The following is a 20838-nucleotide window of genomic DNA, read 5'->3' as shown; positions in this document are numbered from 1 at the left end:
ACAAAATGTTTGACATGAAATGAAATTGGTTTAAAATGATGCTGATACAGAAACAAATCCATAAATAATACAATCATACAAAAGAATAAACAACAATATAATCAGCAAATAAAATGTGTACATCATAAATACCGCACTCTATAAAACTAGTGATTATCGAATCAAAAAGTCTACATTTATCAATCACATTCTTGTAGTGTCCATGAAACAGGAAACGGCCATGTGCGTTGATTGTCCCGCCACACAATTCAACCCAAAATGTATGAACTAACCAAACTGTGACCTTATTGCCCAATTTAGGTGTTCTTAAAGCAAATACCTTCTTTTGGTCATCTGCACGAGTTTCTGGAAGGCAGTAGAGTTACATTTGCATAATTCTGTGTTAACATTTCAGAATATTATATTGCACATTAAAGTTTCACATATGAAATAACAAAAACAGGAACAAAATCCCTAAACATTCACAGTATTCTTGGCCTAAAGCTTGAAATCAATGGCAAACATAGTCTGACTTTAACATACATTTTAAAACCTAAACTCTCCAAAAAGTGTCTTTTTCAAGCTAGAATCCCACCATGTTTTCTCACACCAAACATATAATCTCCAAGATCAGTCTCACTTGTTCCACTTTCATCCCTTTTCTCAGGTTCTTCACTTTAGTTAGAAGCAGACAAACCCCATCATAATGGACTTCCCGCTATAAGGACCCACAGTACAACAGGGATTGGATTCATTGGATGACACTAAAAATAGTGATATACAAGGGGAAAGCGTGGGGGGCCCACCAGGACAGAACTCAACACTCTCATTCCACCACCAGGAAAAGGAAACGTGGTCATGGCTGTGATGTCATCCTCTGAAATAGCTCTTCTGGATGCATGTCAAAGTCCTCCAAAGCCATTGTTCATTTTTCATAAGGCGTTAGTTCAAGGCGTCCAGTGATTTGACATCCCTTTTAAATGCAGTTATATGTATTAATATTACTGAAGTAAACAACGCATAAAACTGGTTGCAGAAACCCACTCCGGAAATTCCATCAGTCGATATATATCGTTCAGGCAACCTTTGTAAACAGGTTTGGTGACCATTCACCTATAAATGGACGCAAAATAGCTCTGGTCCAATAGGAGAAAGCCACAGAATGGGATCCAGAACCATCTCCAGAAGGTAATGGGCTTCAATAGCCAATGATATATGAAAAGGCTGATCGCTCTTCAATGAATCTTTGAGAGCCCATTGGCCAGAAGGAGTTTGAGGGGGATGGTTGAACGAGACACAGTCAGAGGCAGTCTGTGGAGACCTGGAGAAAGGAAACAGAAGAGTAAAGAACATTAGAGCGCTAAACCTAATCTAACAACCAGAAAAGGTAACTTTGGCGGGCGATGTTTGGGTTAAAAGCAAATCAATCAAAGAACAAAAGCCAGTAGGGGGAGTAACGAAAAAGAAATGCTATCTGAAGATGGTCTATGAGTGTGTGTTCACATTCAGCAGTGTTGTTTGTGTTGGGCGGAGGGCGATGGGTGTGTGTCTTCCAGAAGGAGTTTGACGCCCTGAGGTCCCCAAGGAACGCCGCTTCACCCCTTCTGTCCCCTCTCACTTTCCTGAGAGAATTGTGCTTTTTCTATCTGAGGAAAGAGACCTACCCATAGAGAAACATGGCCTGTGTGAGGAACACCTCACCCAAAGACTAACTACAAACACTGGCAAATGGCAGCATAGTGCACACCCCTTGTCCTTTCAAGATACAATGTGTACATGCACAAATCTTTCTCCTTGCACGTTTTCCTTGAGATAAAATGTTAGAATTAACCGTTAAAAAAGGTCAAAACAAGTTAAGGTCTATATACAACATATGTGGTGTCATGTTGGAAATAAAAGGCATTAAAGTCCAAATCCAAAAGAGTTATATGTATTATATAGTGTTTTACAAAAAAATAAGTTTACATACATGCATACCACACATACAGAACCATTCTTACAGAACATAAGAAGATGTAGTCAACAAAAACTTAATTAACCCAGAATATGTTTTATATTTATGATTCTTCAAAGTAGACAGCTTTTGCTTTGATGACAGCTTTGCACACTCTTGGCATTCTCAGTCAGCCTCAAGAGGTAGTCACCTGGAATAGTTTTCCAACAATCTTGAAGGAGTTCCCAGAGGTGTTGAGTACTTGTTGGCTGCTTTTCCTTCACTCTCTGGTCCAACTCATCCCAAACCATCTCAACTGGATTTAGATCAGGTGATTATGGATGCCAGGTCATCTGATGCAGCACTCCATCACACTCCTTCTTGGACAAATAGCTCTTACATAACCTAGAGGTGTGTTTGGGGTCATTGTCCTGTTGGAAAACAAATGACGGCCCCACTAAGTGCAAACCAGATGGGATGGCATGTCGCGGAAAAATGCTGTGGTAGCCATGCTGGTTAAGTCACCAACAGTGTCACCAGCAAAGCATCCCCACACAATCACACCCCCTCCTCCATGCTTCACAGTGGGAACCACACATTCTGGAACCATCCGTTTACCCTCTCTACTTCTAACAAAGACACGGCAGTTAGAACCCAAAATCTCCAATCTCATCAGACCAAAGAACAGTTTTACACTGATCTAATGTCAAGTCAAGTCAAGTCAAGTATATTTATATAGCGCTTTTCACAATCAAGTTTGTATCAAAGCTGCTTCACAGTATCGATCAAAACAACTTAACAGTGTTTGTTTATTACTGAAAAAAGACATCCAAGTTTGGTAGAGCTGATCAGTGGTATGATGGGTCATTTAATTTGAATATCCCCAACTGAGCAAGCCAAAGGCAACAGTGGCAAGGAACCGAAAAACTCCATCAAGTGACCCGATGGTGTCCTAAAACTCCATCAGATGACCCAATGGAGAAAAAAAAACCTTGGGAGAACCCAGGCTCAGTCGGGGCCAGTTCTCCTCTGGCGTTTATGAAGTAGAGGCTGAATTTACAGTAACTGTAAGATAAAAAATGTATATGAATGCCTGGCTAAATAGATGCGTCTTTAGTCTAGTTTTAAACTGGGAGAACGAGTCTGAGCAACGAACAATATCAGGAAGGCTATTCCAGAGCTTCGGAGCTAAATGTGAAAACGCTCTCCCTCCTAATGTCCATTCTTTGTGTTTCTTGGCCACTGATCTATATAGAGAACTGGATTGCTCATGATGTTAAAAGTGAAGCCACCACGCTGCCATATTGGTATTCCCTAGTATTTCCTTACATTCTATTAAATTAACAGGAAATCATCTAATCCCAGATATATGTTCAAGGTTAATATTCCCTGCATAATTATGTACATAGACTATTTTGATAAACATACATTTAGATCTATTTTGAGATAGTTTAGTTATGTGTCGGCAGTGTGATGTAGACACACCCATCTTAACGATTACAATCGCTTATACTGCCCGTAAACATTAAAGATAACAGTCGAAGTATCCATTAATGTACATACATATATCTTAAAAACTATTCATGTGCGATTGATACACTCCAAATCAGGTGATTTTTGGTCGATGTTTTGGCTGTAAGTTAATGATGCACTCTGTCGGTAGGGAATGGCAAGATGGCCGCTCGAACACTTCTGGTGGCTTCACCACCTGCTGGCAGTTTAGAACGCAATGAGCAATCCAGTCATTATACAAATCAGTGTTTCTTGGCCCAAGCAAGTCTCTTCTGCTTGTTGTTCTTCCAAAGTAATGGTTTCTTTGCCATTATTTGACCATGAAGGCCTGACTCTCACAGTCTCCTCTGAACAGTGGATGTTGAAATATGTCTGCCACTTCAACTCTGAGAAGCATTTGGCAAATTGGCGGTTTCTGAGGCTGGTAATTTTTATAAACTTATTCTCTGCAGTAGAGGTAGCTCTTGGTCCTTTCCTGGGATTCTCCTCATGAGAGCCAGTTTCATCGTAGCGTTTGACGGTTTTGGCGACTGCACTTGGGGATACATTCAAAGTTCTTGAGATTTTTCTGACTGACTGACCTTCATTTCTTAAAATAATGATGGACTGTCTTTTTTTTCTTTACTGAACTGAGTGTTTCTTGCCATAATATAGATTTGTACAGTAGTTGTAGTAACATTAATTTGGCTATTGACTCTGTACCCGCTTTTCCTCTGCACAAGACAACTGATGGTCTAAATCACATTAAAGGTGAACTATGCAGGTTGTTTACCTCAATCGAACAGCTTCGGAGTCATTGGAAAGGTTATATTACTCTTTTCGGGTTGAATGGTGGTCGTTTCGCACCCCCCTATCGCATGTGAGCGGAAAAAAACACACTTGCAACTTTGAGCCGGCGGGACGTGTCAGGACGCATCAGGAAGTGTCGCGTGATATCAGGTCTCGCGATGTAACGAATTGCTTTACGGCAAAAAAGATCTGATAAAATTCTGATAAAATAAGCATCAAACAGAAATAACCCGGCGCCGTATACATGTGGTGTTCGAGGCGCACATACAATACAGACTGCCGACAGTTAAACTCTTAAAGTTTAACTTTAAGAGTTAAACTCTGTTAAACTCTGTGCAGCTCTTAAAGGGGCCACACCTTATTTCAACTCGTTACAGCTTCCATCCTACTGAACAGGTACCGGTGTACAGGGGGAGGGGATCAGGCCGTGAGTGCAGAGCCATCTCTGCGTGAGTGCTATTTACGACAGTACAAGTACTCCACAGCGACTCTAGGGGTCGCTGTTTGACAAAAACAGAATTCCTGCATAGTGCACCTTTAAGAAGGACTGTCACAAATGAACTCTTGACAAGGCACATCTGTGAATTAAAAACCATTCCAGGTGACTACCTCGTGAATCTGATGAGAGAATGCTATGAGTGTGCCAAGCTGTCATCAAAGCTAAATGTAGCTGCTTTGGCCAATCTAAAATATAAAACATATTCTGGGTTGTTTAACACTTTTTTGATTACTACATAATTCCATACGTGTTCATTCATAGTTTGGATGTCTTCAGTATTTATGTACAATAATATTAATGTACAACAGTATTAATGTACAAAAAAAAAAAAAAAGTACAAAATAATAAAAAAAAATAAAGAAAAACCACTGGAGAAGGTGTGTCCAAACATTTGACTGGTAGTGTATTTTCCACAGAATATTTCAAAAGAATAAAAGCATCTTCAAAATAGTGTGGTAAATAAATAATAAAAAATTATCACAGGGATCTTCCCCCAAAACTAAAACTAAATAGACAAGTAAAAATATAAAAGACTAACCAAAGGCACGGATGAGTTCTCGTTGCAAGGCCCATGTGACTGTGTTGATGAGGCAGGCGGATGTGAGTCCAGCAAAAAGCATATTGTACAGGAAAACAATGTGGAAACTGCCGAGCCAGTTAAACCGTCCAAAGTCTCCAAGCAGATCAAACCTTGTAATTCCTACATGTAGTTACATGAAAAAGAGGAAAATTATAAAGTATTAATTCAAATTGTAATACACAATGGACACATATTGCTGAATTATTGCTAACTAATGCCATCTTGTGGACAGACAAAAGATTACAAATTAAACTTGTTATTCATGAAGTTTGACATGGCCCTCAAGAGTCCTTTTATTAACTATTTTCACTAATATGAATATGCTTTGAACCGCCAATAAATGTGTAGTACACTCAGCTACATTTAGCAGTTTAAATTCATTCATAATAATTTAGCCGATTTTTCTCTAAAATCAGCAAAAAAATATGCAAATTGTGTCTTGGCCTACAACAGACCTCAAAATCATGCTGCCATTAAATAACATTTTACATATAAAAACATTAAATAATGACTAATAATTGTAAAATACTTACCCAATGTGCGGGAGAAAACAGGCAGGGCTGAACTGAGTATTAAAAGAGAAACACAGTTCCCTATAATCTGTGGAGAGATGTAAAAAAATCTATTTAACTATAAAGAGCAACAGCATCTGAATGCGAGATATCCAGCACTATTTCTACTGTTGTTTCATGACGAGTATAGGAGATCTCTGTACCTGTGTGAGGGTAGTGTCCTGTGCACGTGGCAGCAAACCGGTGAACAGTGGAGAGCTGTAGAAGCCAACGACAGAGGAGACCATGAGATACAGGATGATGACCACCTGCACTGCAGCTCCCAGAGAACCGAACATTGAGAACGAGGCAAGCCCCAAGTGAGGGTCCTGCAACAGAGAAAGCCAACTATTGTGAGATTATGATCATTAATGATTGCTGCACTTCTTTTGTTTTGTGGAATGAAAAAAAAAAGCAGAATATGGTAGAAGGACATTAGAGTACGGTAAATAAAATTCTCTTAAAAATTTTTTTCCATGAATTACATTTACAGGTCCATATATGAATCCCATTGTCATGTATCTCACCTCCATCCCTCTAGGCATAGCAGATTCATCAAAGAGCAGTTCCAGCACATGGAAACAGACCATCAGCACACACACCGCCTGAGAAACACCATACATTTTGTTTTAGCACAATGGTTTAATCGTAGCCAGTATAAGTATTTTGAATTCCATAAGGTTTACTCTTACAGTCAAAGCTAAAAGTAGCAGCATGGCCACTGGGTATCCCAGGTTGCGTTGCCATGGAGATACTCTCTTCCTCATCTCTAAATGGAAGAAATAAGGATGAAAAGCAATTCATGATAGTTCAATTATCAATGTATTTAACCGTTTGACAGGCGTGTTCGTACCTAGAGCAATACGTTTGGACTTCACACTCAAATATTCCTTGTTGATGGCCTCTACGTTTGCACTGATCCAACAGGAGGTGTTACCTAAAACATCAGATAGAGAGAGAGAGAGAGAGAGAGAGAGAGAGAGAGAGAGAGAGAGAGAGAGAGAGAGAGAGAGAGAGAGAGAGAGAGAGAGAGAGAGAGAGAGAGAGAGAGAGAGAGAGAGAGAGAGAGAGAGAGAGAGAGAGAGAGAGAGAGAGAGAGAGAGAGAGAGAGAGAGAGAGTATTTATAAGTTTAGGAAACCATGTTTTGGCAATGTAAATCCTTGTTCATAATGCCAGAAAAAACTGCTTTAGACAATAAAAAAGAAAATGAGAGAAAGAAAGAGAAATCTTTATAAGGTGGGCCCACTTCCTTAACAGCAGCCAGTTTGTCTCTCACATCCTGACACTCACTTTTCAACTTCCTGGAAAGAGAGGCCTCTTCAAAATGTGTACAGTTCATTGCTTCTTCCAAGTTCTCCAACAACTAAAAAAAAAAAGAGAAGACTTAACTTCACACACTTCTAATTTCTCTTTAAATATATGCACTATAATTTAAAAGTTTAGGGGTTTTATTTTTTATTTTGTTTGAAAGATTAATACTTTTATTCAGCAAGGATGCATTAAATTAGTTCAAAGTGACAGTAAAGACATTTAATATTACAAAATATCACAGTATCAAATAAATGCTATTCTTTTAAAATTTCTATTCATCCAAGAATCACAGTAGTTTAGTAAGTAAGTAAATTTTATTTATAAAGCACATTTAACCATAGCGAAGCTATCCAAAGTGCTGAACAAAGTAATGTAAAATCAATAAATAAAAACACAAAGTTTACATAAAAATATTAAGTAAGCAGCACAACTGTTTTTAACATTGATAAAAAGGAGTTCATTTAGCGCCAAATCAGCATATTATAATGATTTCTGAAGGATCATGTGACACTGAATTACAGTTATATTATATACAAAATATATTAAAATAGAAAACGAACTTATATATATATATATGTAAATGTGTGTGTATATATATACACACACACACACATTTACACACACACATATATATATATATAACAGTTATCTTGTCCACCTACCCGAGGTTTGACCAATAAGCTCCCAGTGACGCTAAACATACGTGAAAGACCCAGAGGTGTGCACACTGTTACAAGACAAAAAAGGCAACAAATCTATATATGAGAAGTCAAAAGCAATGAAATACCAAACTACATGTTAATCATCAAATGATTAAAATTAAAAAAAAAAAAATTTATATACAAATACATATTCACTTACACAAAAGCAGCAGAACTCCAAAAAGTGAGATTCCAGAATAGAGATAGGGCAGGTAATATTCCCACAGGTCTGAAAAACACAAGAAAAAGAGCAGAATATTACAAAACCTTTATCTTGCTCTTATGCAATTAAAAGGAAATGTGGGAGTCTATCTGGCATTAAAAACTGTGATGTGTGAAGGAGGTATGGCGCTCCCAAATCTTAAGGAATATTTTCATGCAGCACAACTTAGACCTTTAGTCTGCTGGTGTGCTAAGGATTACGAGGCTAAATGGAAAATTCTAGAGCAGTATGTACAAGGGAGGGAAATTCAAAGTCTTATTGGGGATGAAGGGGAAGCTAAGGATTTATTTAAACAGATAGATGCTATCACCCAGTTTTCATTAAAATTGTGGTTCAGCATAATACGAAAATATAAATTAGAGGCAGATCTCCCTCTACTTAGATGGATAGCTTATGACAGACACTTCACCCCGAATACTCTTGACCAGAGATTCCAACAATGTAGACTGAATGGAATAACAGCACTGTGTACAGTAATGAAGGACGGGAATTTTATGAGTTTTGAAGAGATGAAACAAAACTTTACATTATACAATCAGGATCATTTCAGATACTTACAATTAAGGGATTTTTATATGAAGGAAGTAAAACCAAAAGTAAATCTGGGGGAAAACGGTATAATTAGAACTATAATAGGAATATACAACTCAAGGAAATACAGAATAATATCTACATTATACCAGCAACTGATGGAGAGGAAGGGAAATACAACGTCATATGTCAAGCAGAAGTGGGAAAAAGAGCTAGGTATGAATATATCTGAAGAAGACTGGTTACATATATGGAATACACAACAATCTACCACATCGTCTCGTATATGGAGGGAATTCTGTTGGAAAAATGTAATACGATTTTTCATTACACCTAAAATTAAGAGCAAATTTTTGTCAGTACCACAACCATGTTGGAGACAGTGTGGAGCGGTAAATGTAAACCATTCACATGTCTTTTGGCTCTGTCCTGTTATTACACAGTTTTGGGAGGATGTCCACTTGGTTATTGTTGAAATCTTGGGTTATGATATACCCAAGTCATGTTCAGTGCTGTATTTTGGTAATATGAAAAGAAACATTGTGTCAAGAGAAGACCGATACCTGTTTAAAATTTTGTTAGCAGCATGTAAAAAGGCCATTACGAAAAGATGGTACAAGCCGGACCCCCCAACACAAGATGAATGGCTGAAACTAGTGTCTGAAATAAGTGTAATGGAATGGTTGACTCATAAGATAAGAGTTCAAGAGGATCAATGCACAAATAATTGGGGAAAATGGACTGTATTTACATCCCAACGACAAGAAGAGGTCTGAAGTTGATGTATCTCATTCACTAAATTGTAATGTTAGGTGATCCAGATTGTTCTTTTTTTTTTTTTCGTTGGTTTGTGTTTGTTTGTTTTACTAATTATAATTTTTGTATATATGTGATGAAACTATAAAAAATAAAGTATAAAAAAAAAAAACTGTGATGTGATCCATTCAATCAAAGATACTGAACAAGTGCAGCACATAGTCTCTGAGCCATTCCACCGAAAGGGTGACATTTCTGTCCCCAGGACATTATATGTATAAAATTGCATGAAAATTAACTCTAAAATACATTTTATTATTAAGCAAAATGTCATGCATATTAAGCTAACTACAAATTTAAAATGTATAATTAAAAAAATTAATACAAACTGCATAGAACACTAAAAAATAGCATTTTCTGCATGTCCCCACTCTCTATCTCTAAACTTTACCATGAAATATAATGATTAAAATACTTCAGAAATCTGATTTCTTTTGCATTGTTGTGTAACTTTATATCCAATCTGCTTTACAATTAAAGAGAATTAAATTTTAAAATTAAATTTTTTAGATAAAATACATATTTTAGTCATGTCCCCGGGTTTACACTCAGTCCTGTTACCCTATTACATCCCGCCTCTGAAAAACGTAGAATATTCCACAAGACACATTTTCAACAGTAAGTTGCATCATTTGGATCTTCTGAAGGCAATGGGGCGACCATAAGTAAGTCCTCTCATTTTAATTTCTGTATATTTGATGAAATTGTAACTATGACTGAGAAGGTCAATCTCAACATACGGTCCTGTTACCTAAACTTTTTCTTAGATTTACATTTTTTATTTTAAAAATATTAACTTTTGGTAAGGCACTAGAAATGGCTCAGTGTCCTCATGTTATTAGCATCTATGCTATGTGGCCATATGCATGTATTTGATAACTTTTTGCTTAAAAACTCAATCCTGTTACTTTCAGTCCTGTTACTATTTTTTTCTTTTTCTAAAATATAAATTAAACCACTATTTTTATCAGTTTTGTTTGGCCCATAATTTATACAATTATTTAATAAATTAAAATATATATATATATATATATAAACTTGAGGCTTCGGTCTTATTTAAAATGAAAAAATGGCTTTGTGTTTTTTTATTAAAATACACCTTGCCTTAATAGTGATTTTATTGTAACAAATATCAATTTTTTGAACATATAACCAACAATTTCGTTAAAATAAACACTTTCTTGTGGGGAAAACAAAGGAATTAATTGACATGCTTTTAAACTTGCTTTTTAAATGGGACATGATTTTCGGTAACAGGATTGAGAAAACATGCGCCCATCTTCTGCTTAAACCTTGTAAAAAATAAATAAAGTTGCCTGAGATTGACCAATACACATTTTGAATAGTTAAATATGTGTAGTATTAGATTCAATGTTGAAAAAGATAAAAAATAAAGTTTAATTTTGAAGAGTTACAACAAGCAAATGTCACCCATTCGGTGGAATGGCCCCTCTAATGTTGCATTGCTGCCCTTACCGTAAAGACTCTCACGGGCGGTGCTGTGATGGAGAAGAGCTGATGCCACCCACACAATGCCCAGCACCAACAGACTGAGGAGAAGCAGCATCACTGCAGTCTCATACACCCGTGCCATAACGCCCTTTCAGAGGAAAACACAACAACTGAACAAATACAGATCTGAATTCAGATCCTATAGAGATGTGTTTACTGTTAAACTAATTACATCATTTTACCTTTTTGGACCCAGCAAATCCTTCTGATTCAGTAAAGAAGTAGGCGAATGGCATTAGGAAGACCAGAGAGAGGTTTGAGAATAAGAAGACTAGGTTCCACAAGCCTGAAACAGAGACAGAAGGAGAATGAGTGATTAATTGAAAGATGATTTTGTACTCTTCCCATATTAAAAAGCAAAAACCCCAAACTTGCATGATAACATTTGTCTGAACACTACTGTTCAAACGCTCTGGGTCTCCACAAAAATATTAAGCAGGACAAATGTTTTAACCAGTGCTAATAATAAAAATGTTTCTTGAGGACCAAATCAGCATATTAGACTGATATCTGAAGGATCATGTGACACTGAAGCTGAAAAAATCAGCTTTTCCATCACAGGAATAAATTACATTCTAAACAGTAGTACACATCAACAATATTTAACCATGTATGTATAATATTTTGTGCTCAGAAGAACTACCAGGTTATTTGGAGGAATACAAAGAATATAGTACACTTACAGACCACTAGGGGGCAACCATGTGCAGTTAATGAGATCTGGTGTTACACGTGCACTATAGAACAGCATTTCACCAAATGCGGGCAAACTGAATAAATCTGGATTTTCAACTAAATTGTGGCCTTGGATTTACAGCCAGAACATCTCATACTCTTAGCAGACTCACTACCATGCCCAACACGTGCTAACACAGAGCTGTAAGACTTATTAGTTTGTGTTCCCACACTAAGTCCTTGTGGGAATAAAAACATTACCATTTCAGTTCAGATTGTGTGACAAAATACTGCTTGAGAACCTAATGAAGTTGTAATTAGTATATTGATAACTCTATTGACTTTTTGTAAACCGATATGGTAAACACATAATCCAAGTGTGCAAAGCAAACGTAGTTTTTCATTAGTGCGTGTGTTTGTACCGTGGATGAGCGAGCCATTGAGCCACTGCATGTAGTAGCTGTGTGGGAATGTGAGCAGAACCTCATTGGACAGGATAGAGATGGGCAGAAGCAGCACTGCACACACGGCCACTGAGAGTGTGAATGTACACAGCCACAGCCTGCGGAGTGAGAAAAACAATCAAAGAAGGGCGAGGAAATGTTTTTGCAGCCATTTACTTTGACATAGTGCCAGCTGTGAAGGGAGGAGGATGTTAAACGCCACTCTGGAGACCAAAGGGCAATTTGTTCACTTACAATCATTCAGGGCAAACTAATAAAAAAAACAAAATACTAACCAGCAGCGTGTCCTTTACTTAAAGTCAGAGTGAATTACTGTGCAATGCACCATTTTACTGCCATAATGTGACATTTCTGAGTGAAATGAGATATATAATTACTGAAGTAAGGTGGGAGCTGATTTTATGCATTTGGAATTTATTGAATGTTAAAAATGGGAGCCAGACTGAATTTGAGCTTGCTGAAATAATGGCTAAATAAATTTCTAGCTATTATGGTGCATTATCCAACAGTAATGTGGCAAATAATAAGAAATTAAATTTCCATGTAACGTTGATCCTTTACTTAAAGGGATAGTCCACTCAAAAATGATTTTACTCACCCTCAAGTTGTTCCAAATCCGTATGAATTTCTTTCTTCGGCTGAACACAAAAGAAGATATTTTGACGGAAATAAAAAAAATACTATGAAAGTCAAAGGGGTCCATTAACTGTTTGGTTTCCAACATTCTTCGAAAGAACTTCTTTTGTGTTCAGCTGAAGAAAGAAATTCATACATGTTTGGAACAACTTGAGGCTAAGTAAATGATGACAGAATTTTCATTTTTGGGTGAACTATCTCCTTTATTCCCCCTTTTCTTGTGGTTCTTTAAATACTGATTACTTACGCAATTTTGTTGACAGTGGCATCCTCAATGTCATCTGTGGGCAAAAAAAGGAAAAGGAAATAAGTTTCTGTCCACAACACTATCCCACTGCAGACATATTGATGACTAGACTCACAAGTTCAACCTTGAAACTAAATTGAACAAAATAACAAGATCCCAGAAGGACCCAGATTCATTATGAAGCTATTCCATAAAGGAAACAAAAATGTATTTGAACATTTTTGGGAAGCCATCGCCGTTTTATCGTTCATTATTGCACGTGCAGGAGAACAATATCCATTTAAAGAGGAATTTGTCGCAATCACAGGGACTGATTGAGAACATGAGGCAGAGAGAATGAAAAATAAACCTCAAACATGCTCCTGCGAGAAAAGCAAAACATGCCCAGTGTGTGACAGAGCTCCAGGGTAGATATGTGTGACATTTCCTGGGAGAGCCCTAAACCTAATGCAGAACAGGTTTTCTGCACATATCCTTCAAAACAACCAATATGCAACTGAAGAAACAACTTTAGCCCTCCACGACTGGTGCACGTTTAGTCTATGAAATGGACTGAGTTATAGAGGTGTTAAAAATACACAAAAATTGAGCAACAAATCTTGTGCAGTGATTTTGTTTGTGTTCCTAAATTAGAATATGTATCATAACGATAAAGGTTTGGCTGGAAGTACACAATGTTCCCTGTGTCTAACACAAGACATTTTCTTATGTTCCTCTGCACTATTGATCATGTAAAAGTGCTAGCCGATCGTTTTTACAGACTGCCATGACACAGGAGCTGCTGTGCTCACGGGGACCCAGATTCAAGACCGAACCAATTTCTCCTGTCTCTCCTTACACTTTCCTTTCCAGTCTACTCTGACCTATATAATTATTAACTTGCATAATTTAACAAATTGTAAAACAATTCTTCAACCATCTAGCAGTCTGGCTAATAGTTATGTACACAATGTTCCCCCTAGTATGTCTAACACAGGACATGTTCTTACTTTCCTCTGCACTATTTTTACATTTTTGATCATGTAAGCATGTGGTAGATGGACATTTTTAAAGGTTGCACTGACACAGGAGCAGCTGTGCTTACAGGACCCCAGGTTCAAATTCGAAATGATTTCCCTAGTCTCTCCCTACACTTTCCTCTCCACTGATAGGAGACAATTATAAAAGGTATCAAAAAAATTACCAATGCAAACAATCTGTTTGAGACCCCTGAATTCTGTTCCACTGTACCTAGCTGTCATAGATCAATAAATGGAACAATGTAAAAAGCCAATAAATAAATTATAAAATGTATTACATTAAAAATATTTCAACACCCCTGCATTCTGTTCTGCTGTACCTGTTTTTGAACAACAAGAATGCATCCTGTGTGCGCGGCTCCTAACAATTCTCCAACAGTCTAAACAAGCCTGATGTGTTTTAAACATGTCAGGCATGAGAAAACAATCCCTCAGATTTTCCACTGAGAGCAGGTTTAGCCGAACCAGGAGAGAGCGGAGAGTTAAATTAAAGGGGTGTACACCAAAACATGAAGTAGAGTTCTCCTATGGAGCCTCAAGCAGTGCTCGGGCAGGGGGCCTATGTTTATCTCGCGGGAACATTCCTCATCCACACTGCTGCCCTCCCTCAACGTTACATTACTGCTGTCGACAGCAATCAGAAACTTTGACTTCTATTCTGAAGATGATTTCATTTTCACAGCTAAAGAACACCAAAACTATTAATCAAATAACAGAGGGAATACAGTAGTAGTTCACTATCTGAAAATTATTAGGTAAGCATTTTGGGAAAATGCAGGAGAATGACCATGTCAGGTCGTGCTGACCAACAAATAGTCAAGTGTGTGTAGACTAGAAATGTTGTTCAGCTCACAGAGCAGCTGCAGTAAATCACAGGTGTGCTTTGGAGGACTGTAATACATTAAACCAAACAAGTGCTGTGGGTCCTGGGTGTCACATTTAACTTACCGGCGACAAACTCGGCATTCTTCTTGAAGTGAGTGAGAATGAAGTGTGACAAGATGTACAGGCAAATGAAAAGCAGCACGCAAATCTAAAGCAGAAAAAAAAAGAAGAAAATCAGTGCAATTTGAAAACATGAAATTTGAAACATTTACAAATACACTGAAGCTTGTCTTTGAAGAAGTCTGAATATTTCACATCAGAAGGGGGGGAAATGGTCTGAAGCTGGAACATACAGTTGTAATCGAAATTATTCAACCCCCATTGCAAATCAGGTTTATTGGCAAAATTGACAGACTTTCAGCTGTTTGCAATGAAAAAAAAAATCAAACAAAAGTAATTGAAATAGCTCAACAAATGTTTCAAGTGGTTTCCCCAAATTCAAAAGAAAAAGCTACTTTTAATGACTTCTGCAGAGTCACCACCATGTTAATATTGTGTTATGCTATTTCAATTACTTTTGTTTGATTCTGAAAGTCTGCAAATAAACCTGATTTGCAATGGGGTTGAATAATTTTGATTACAACTGTAACTGAAGGTGCTAGTTTATAAGCACATTTTATTCTAAATGAAAATTGTATTTTCTTCTTGTCAGCTCGCTTTTTTTTCACAAAGCTAACTTTTCCAGTCCCTTTTTTGTCCTTTTAGGAACTAAGATCCCCTCCCTTTGCCTGCACCCAATGTCATTATACACTCTCAGGTAACATATTTGTACCAAAAGTGTACATATTAGTGCTTAAATTGTATGTTAGAACCTTTTTAAAAAGTACACACGTCCCAGTGACAGCTTTTGTACATTTTTTTTAACCAATGTGAACATTCTTCAAAACGTTTCCTTTTATGTTCCACAATGGAACAATCACAATCTTTCTTAGAATATTGGGTGTAAATGCCACTTTGCAGAGTATCAGAGATTACATACATTCTCACAGGCATCTGCAGTATGAGTCATGCAGTTAATATGAGCAATATAGTCGTGAACAGGCAGCTACAAGACGTGCTATGCAAACGCACTGCTTAGATGTGTTGCCTGCCAATTTACGTTATCAAGAACACGTTAGGCAGAGAGCCTGTGATGGAGCAGAGGTCATGAGACACACCAACATAGCCCCATTATCACTGATACATTACACGCTGCTGTGCACAGTCCAGAATTGTCTTTATAGCTCTGTGACATAAGAACTCCTAATCAAGGACATTTGGTTCTTAATGATTAGACTAGACCAGTCAAAGATGTTATAGGTCTAGATTTCGTATTATTGATAAAGATAATAGGAAGAAAATGGTATAGCAGTGATAAACAAACTGCTGTGTCCTAGAATGTAAAAGCAATAGAAAGTGAATCAATAGGTAGAGTGTCCCTTTTTTTTTAAAGCCAGCTGTCCCCTTTCTGAGGAATCTGAATTCTTAATTAATGAACACCCAATACAGATTTAAAAATAAGGGTAACAGCACCAGATCGAGGATGAAGATTACAGCTCAAATGCAAATGAAGATTTAAACCATGCAGTTACAACTGGGATTAGATTACAGTAAAGATTGGTAAAATGTAGAGATTTACCAGAAGATAACATACAGTAGAGATGCAAGTAGAAAAAAACAGTAGAAAAAAAGTCAATGCATGACTCTACCCAAGTTCCCATTCTCATCCTGCAGTGGGATCTGTCCACATGACAATAACCTTCTAATTCCATGATTAACCTCTAACCTAATTTCAGATATAAGATCCTCATGTGTATGCAATTCGTTTGAGAAACATAAGACCTGATGATTATAACTAAACTTATAAGTGAACTAAACATTCTGAAGCACTGTATGTCCCATAAAAGAGAAGAAGAATGACAGCAAGAGGAAGAGGGATAAGGGAGGGGACAGGAAGCTGGGATTTTGTCTTCAAAGTGCCAACAGCAGGGAAAACAATGGATGGATCTGTGGGATATATATCTCTGGAGCTTTGAAAGGTGTTCTCACTCATCTGTGCTCAGCATTTGAATAGTTTGTCTCCTTTGACTAAGACAGCATGCACTGAACCAGAGTTGAAACAGCCAAGCTAAACTACAGAATGTGTTAAAACTGAAACAAAAGATTGCCTAACACAGTTGAATACAACATGAGAATACATGTCTGGTCTCATTGTATTACCAGTCAAAGAAATTTTGCAAAATACTTCAGGTTTTTTTTTGTCTACACTATTGAAGCCATTGGGCTTAAAACAACACTGGCCTCAACTGAAAAAAACAGTTCTTTAAAATATCTTTTGTGTTCCACAGAAGAAGAAAAAAAACTTCACACAGGTGGAACGTCATCAGGGAGGGTAAATGACGACAGAAATTTCATTGTTTGGTGCACTATCCCCTTTAAATCCTTTCAAACAACCACAAGGGTGGACAATGACAACATTTGATAATACCCTGTCTGTCGTAGGTCATTAAACAGAAAGAAAGTTTGCCTTAACTAATATGCAGGCAATGGTGGGCATGTTTTCAAACCTCTTCATCAATTTGGGTCAATGGTATTGAGACTGGCCACAAAATGTGAGCGTACTCGTAGTATCAACCAGCAACCAGTGTATTTGCTGACCGATTTGGCAGGGCTGGTTAAACGGCCGAGCTCAAACATTTTGAATCTTAGGGCTCACTCTGAATAATCCTCGGCGCACAATACAAGACCTGGAACGAAGCCCAAGTTATTCCTTGAAGTGAAAGCCTATTTAACAAAACAGTCAGCTATAGAGCGACCGCGAACTGACACAATGAGAAAACAACACTCATGGTGTGCTGGGATAGGTTGGCAAAAGGACAGACATATAGGACAAAAACACTAATAACCGGGCCGTTAAGGAGGCGAATATTTAGACCAGTGTCAGAAACTTTATGCTTTTTAAAAATGTTAGTTGGCCCCTAAAATTTATTTTCACAGTGTTTTTATTACATTTATGATATACAAACAACACAGTGTGTTATTCATTTATGACAAGCAAATCAAATAAATCAAGTAATTTATGCCAAATTACATACATTTTCAATCTGAACAATTGTAACTTCAAATTAAAATCAAACACAAAATCAGTTATATATAAATGAACAATATATCATAACATACTACAGTGTATTCTCAGGTACTAACCTCATTACTAGATAGAATTATAGTAGAACATTTAGAAAATGCAAGACTCAAGTTTGTTTTCATGAGTAATAAATAATAATACAAGTCCAAATATATTCGTAATAAATACTATTAACCTCTGCAGACGTAAATACAAAAGGCCCTCTATTGTTGAAGGCAAACGGCATGTTCAGATACGCACCTTAATAAAGTCTATTACACGCACACTGCATTCCTTGCACATCTACATAATGGGAACCATTCCAAATCAGCTACTCCCTCTAACAGGTTGGCTCTCTTGAAAATCAACCAAGTACAAACTGAGCCATTGTCATACATTTTGTGTTGCTTTACAAGTGGGAATTCAATACTTCTGAGTTCCACCCAAGAATCCACCAACAAAAAAGTTATCATCTGACATATTAAATCCAAGTGCATTCTTAGTTTAATTTAGCTTCTAATTTAAATTAAATTAATTTTATTTAGGTGGTAACAACTTGTGGTAACAATTGTTTGATATTAGTGTAAATAAATATCCGGAAATACAGTAATGATGCTGGAAATTCAGCTTTGCCATCATGGGAATACATAATGTATATTTGAATGCATTTTAAAATAGTAAACTTTCATTTTAAAATCTAATGATATTTCGGTTTAATTTGGCTCTTTTTGATTAAATAAATGCAGTCTTGATGAGCATAAGAAAGTCTTCAAAATTCACACATTATTTAAATCAGTTGTTCTCCTCAAACTAGTTTCACTTCAAAATTCAGATTTTTGATTGGGCATTAAAAGGTGACCCAACACAGGACATAAACTGATTTTCACACAAAAGCAAGAAAAAGAACTTCATTGGAATTACATTGAACTATAGGCTATAGCATGGAAAAGAAAACTGAAAACAAAAAACTGTCAAAAAGTATTTATATATATATATATATATATATATATATATATATATATATATATATATATATATATATATATATATATATATATATATATATATATATATATATATATATATAGGTGATTTATCTGCATAAAGTGAGGAAACACAGAGTCAAATATTCTATTGGTAGTGTAGTAGTCATATTACTGAGTGACAGCCTGACTTTACGCACAATCTTTGACGTCAACAACAAAACATATGTGAAGCATTTTCTCCACCAATATTCAAAGTTGAATTGATATTTTGCTACCTAGTAACAACAAACAACTATGATTAGTTGCATTTTAGTATTTTTAGTTTATATTTAGTATATTTATTATTTATTTTCCCTGTAATCCGTGATCCTATCAGAACAGATCGCAGATGCATTTTTGGGTCAAAAAACCCACAAGTTAAATCACTGATTTAAATTATAAATCCCAGATAAGCCTCGGTGACCAAGGGATCAATAACCATGACAGCATGAGCTCGGTGGTGGTGCCCAAGGCCTGGGGCAGGACAATAGTAAAAACAATTTACAATAGTGTGATCCATCTGTGCATTTCACTAAGAGGGGCATTTCATTTTTTAGGAGGATTACAGAAGCTTTGCATCACAGAAGCAGAAAAGGAACGAAGTGTGTATACCGGTAAATAAAAGTGAATGCCCTTAAAATATCTGAAAACAGACTTTAAAGAGCAGCTTGTTTGTGTAGAAAAACAAAGCATGAAGGCAATAATGTACAACAGCTCCAACAAGATTAGAACTAATTCTGAACTGATGTTACAGAACACTGGATTTAGTTCTAAGAGGTTAGTTTTTGCAGCTAGTGAATTACATAATCTGAAAGATGAGTCGTTTAAAAATATTTTGCACCAAACTGTTTGTTTAAAATGCTGAGTAAGATACATCATTGTGAAGGAGTAAAGGTTAACCCCCAGTGTCTTGCTGTAAGGTCCTTGAGGTCTGAAGTTCAGTTATACTCTTTATTAGGTGTTGACAAAGACATTTTCATGCACCAGGGTGCCAAAAACTCAGCTGTTGTTCTCCAAAATGAGCTCCAGATCTCACAAAGCGGAGAAGGCTCATATTGTGCCATTTAAAGACTGTTAAATTTCACAACGAGCAGCTGCATCATGTCATTGTTCGCACTTAAGTAAGAAAAAGACTACCCCAGAGTCTGATTGTGTACACGTTACTCTACTTTATAATGAAATGTATTAAGCAAAGATAACACTAGCACACTCCAAACTGTCTAATCACAGTGAAATCAATCAATATTTTATGAAAGAACATAAGTACTCGTGCACAGTTATCGGTATAACGTCACACAATCATCTAATCAATCAATTATTATTGAATACCATTAGGACAAACACAAGGGCACATTCAGATTGTAACACTGCAAACGGTACTATGTAAACAAAAGCAGAAAAAAGAGGGAAACTCACAATGGTTTCTCGGACTCGGTCGTGAAATAGTTGCTCTCTAACCGTCACGTCTTCTGTTTCCATGCTTTGAAACCATGTCTCGGCGTGTGCTCGGTTATAATTTGCAAAGCATTTGAGTCTCCGAGAAGATAATAGCTTACGTGGAAACTTGTCTCAAGTCTCGAACGAACGCTTTCCACCTCTAAACGTATTGCAGTTGCTATTTCTATAGTCACTAAGTCAGCGAACTACTCCTGTTTCACTTCATTGAGGTGGATAGAAGCTTCTTAAATGATTATTCACCAGCGAAAAAGACACTGAACTCATCGAGTCAGCGTGTTCACAGATGCTCCTCAAATGAATCTTCCAGTCGCTCTCAAACTCCATCTACTGGAGAGGCTGGGCTGTGGGAGGAGGAAGAGGCGGATTTAAGACCAATGAAACTTGATCA

The 20838-nt window shown here is 36.9% G+C and overlaps 1 protein-coding gene across 2 annotated transcripts; it reads right to left on the bottom strand.

Moving 5' to 3' along the window:
- Positions 1-78: 78 nt before the first annotated feature.
- On the bottom strand, positions 79-20768 carry lmbr1l (limb development membrane protein 1-like). Of its 2 annotated transcripts, none has more exons than XM_056238951.1 (16): positions 20409-20768; positions 14928-15012; positions 12961-12994; positions 12036-12175; positions 11121-11224; positions 10903-11026; positions 8017-8085; positions 7818-7882; positions 7135-7207; positions 6697-6780; positions 6536-6612; positions 6371-6448; positions 6008-6172; positions 5826-5892; positions 5251-5412; positions 79-1300 (listed from the first exon to the last, which is right to left on the bottom strand). In XM_056238951.1, the coding sequence occupies exons 1-16, from the start codon at positions 20469-20471 to the stop codon at positions 1215-1217; spliced, it is 1476 nt and encodes a 491-aa protein (XP_056094926.1). In that variant the 5' UTR covers positions 20472-20768; the 3' UTR covers positions 79-1214. The 2 variants fall into 2 exon arrangements, with proteins under 2 accessions (XP_056094926.1, XP_056094934.1); XM_056238959.1 differs by lacking the exon at positions 79-1300 and adding an exon at positions 1307-1639.
- Positions 20769-20838: the final 70 nt, after the last annotated feature.

Source organism: Rhinichthys klamathensis, unplaced genomic scaffold, assembly GCF_029890125.1.
Source record: "Rhinichthys klamathensis goyatoka isolate OS25496 unplaced genomic scaffold, OSU_Roscu_1.1 h1tg000020l_1, whole genome shotgun sequence".
Classification (NCBI taxonomy): Eukaryota; Metazoa; Chordata; class Actinopteri; order Cypriniformes; family Leuciscidae; genus Rhinichthys; species Rhinichthys klamathensis.
This window is presented reverse-complemented; position numbering and strand designations above follow the sequence as displayed.

What these genes read in the sequence shown, in the direction of transcription:
- lmbr1l (XM_056238951.1), bottom strand. Translation starts at nt 20,471, where the DNA reads ATGGAAACAGAAGACGTGACGGTTAGAGAGCAACTATTTCACGACCGA. An exon ending in ACCGAGTCCGAGAAACCATT is followed by an intron (nt 15,013 to 20,408) that starts GTGAGTTTCCCT and finishes TTTCTGCTTTAG; the next exon opens with ATTTGCGTGCTGCTTTTCAT. An exon ending in GCCACTGTCAACAAAATTGC is followed by an intron (nt 12,176 to 12,960) that starts GTAAGTAATCAG and finishes CTCACTCCGCAG; the next exon opens with GCTGTGGCTGTGTACATTCA.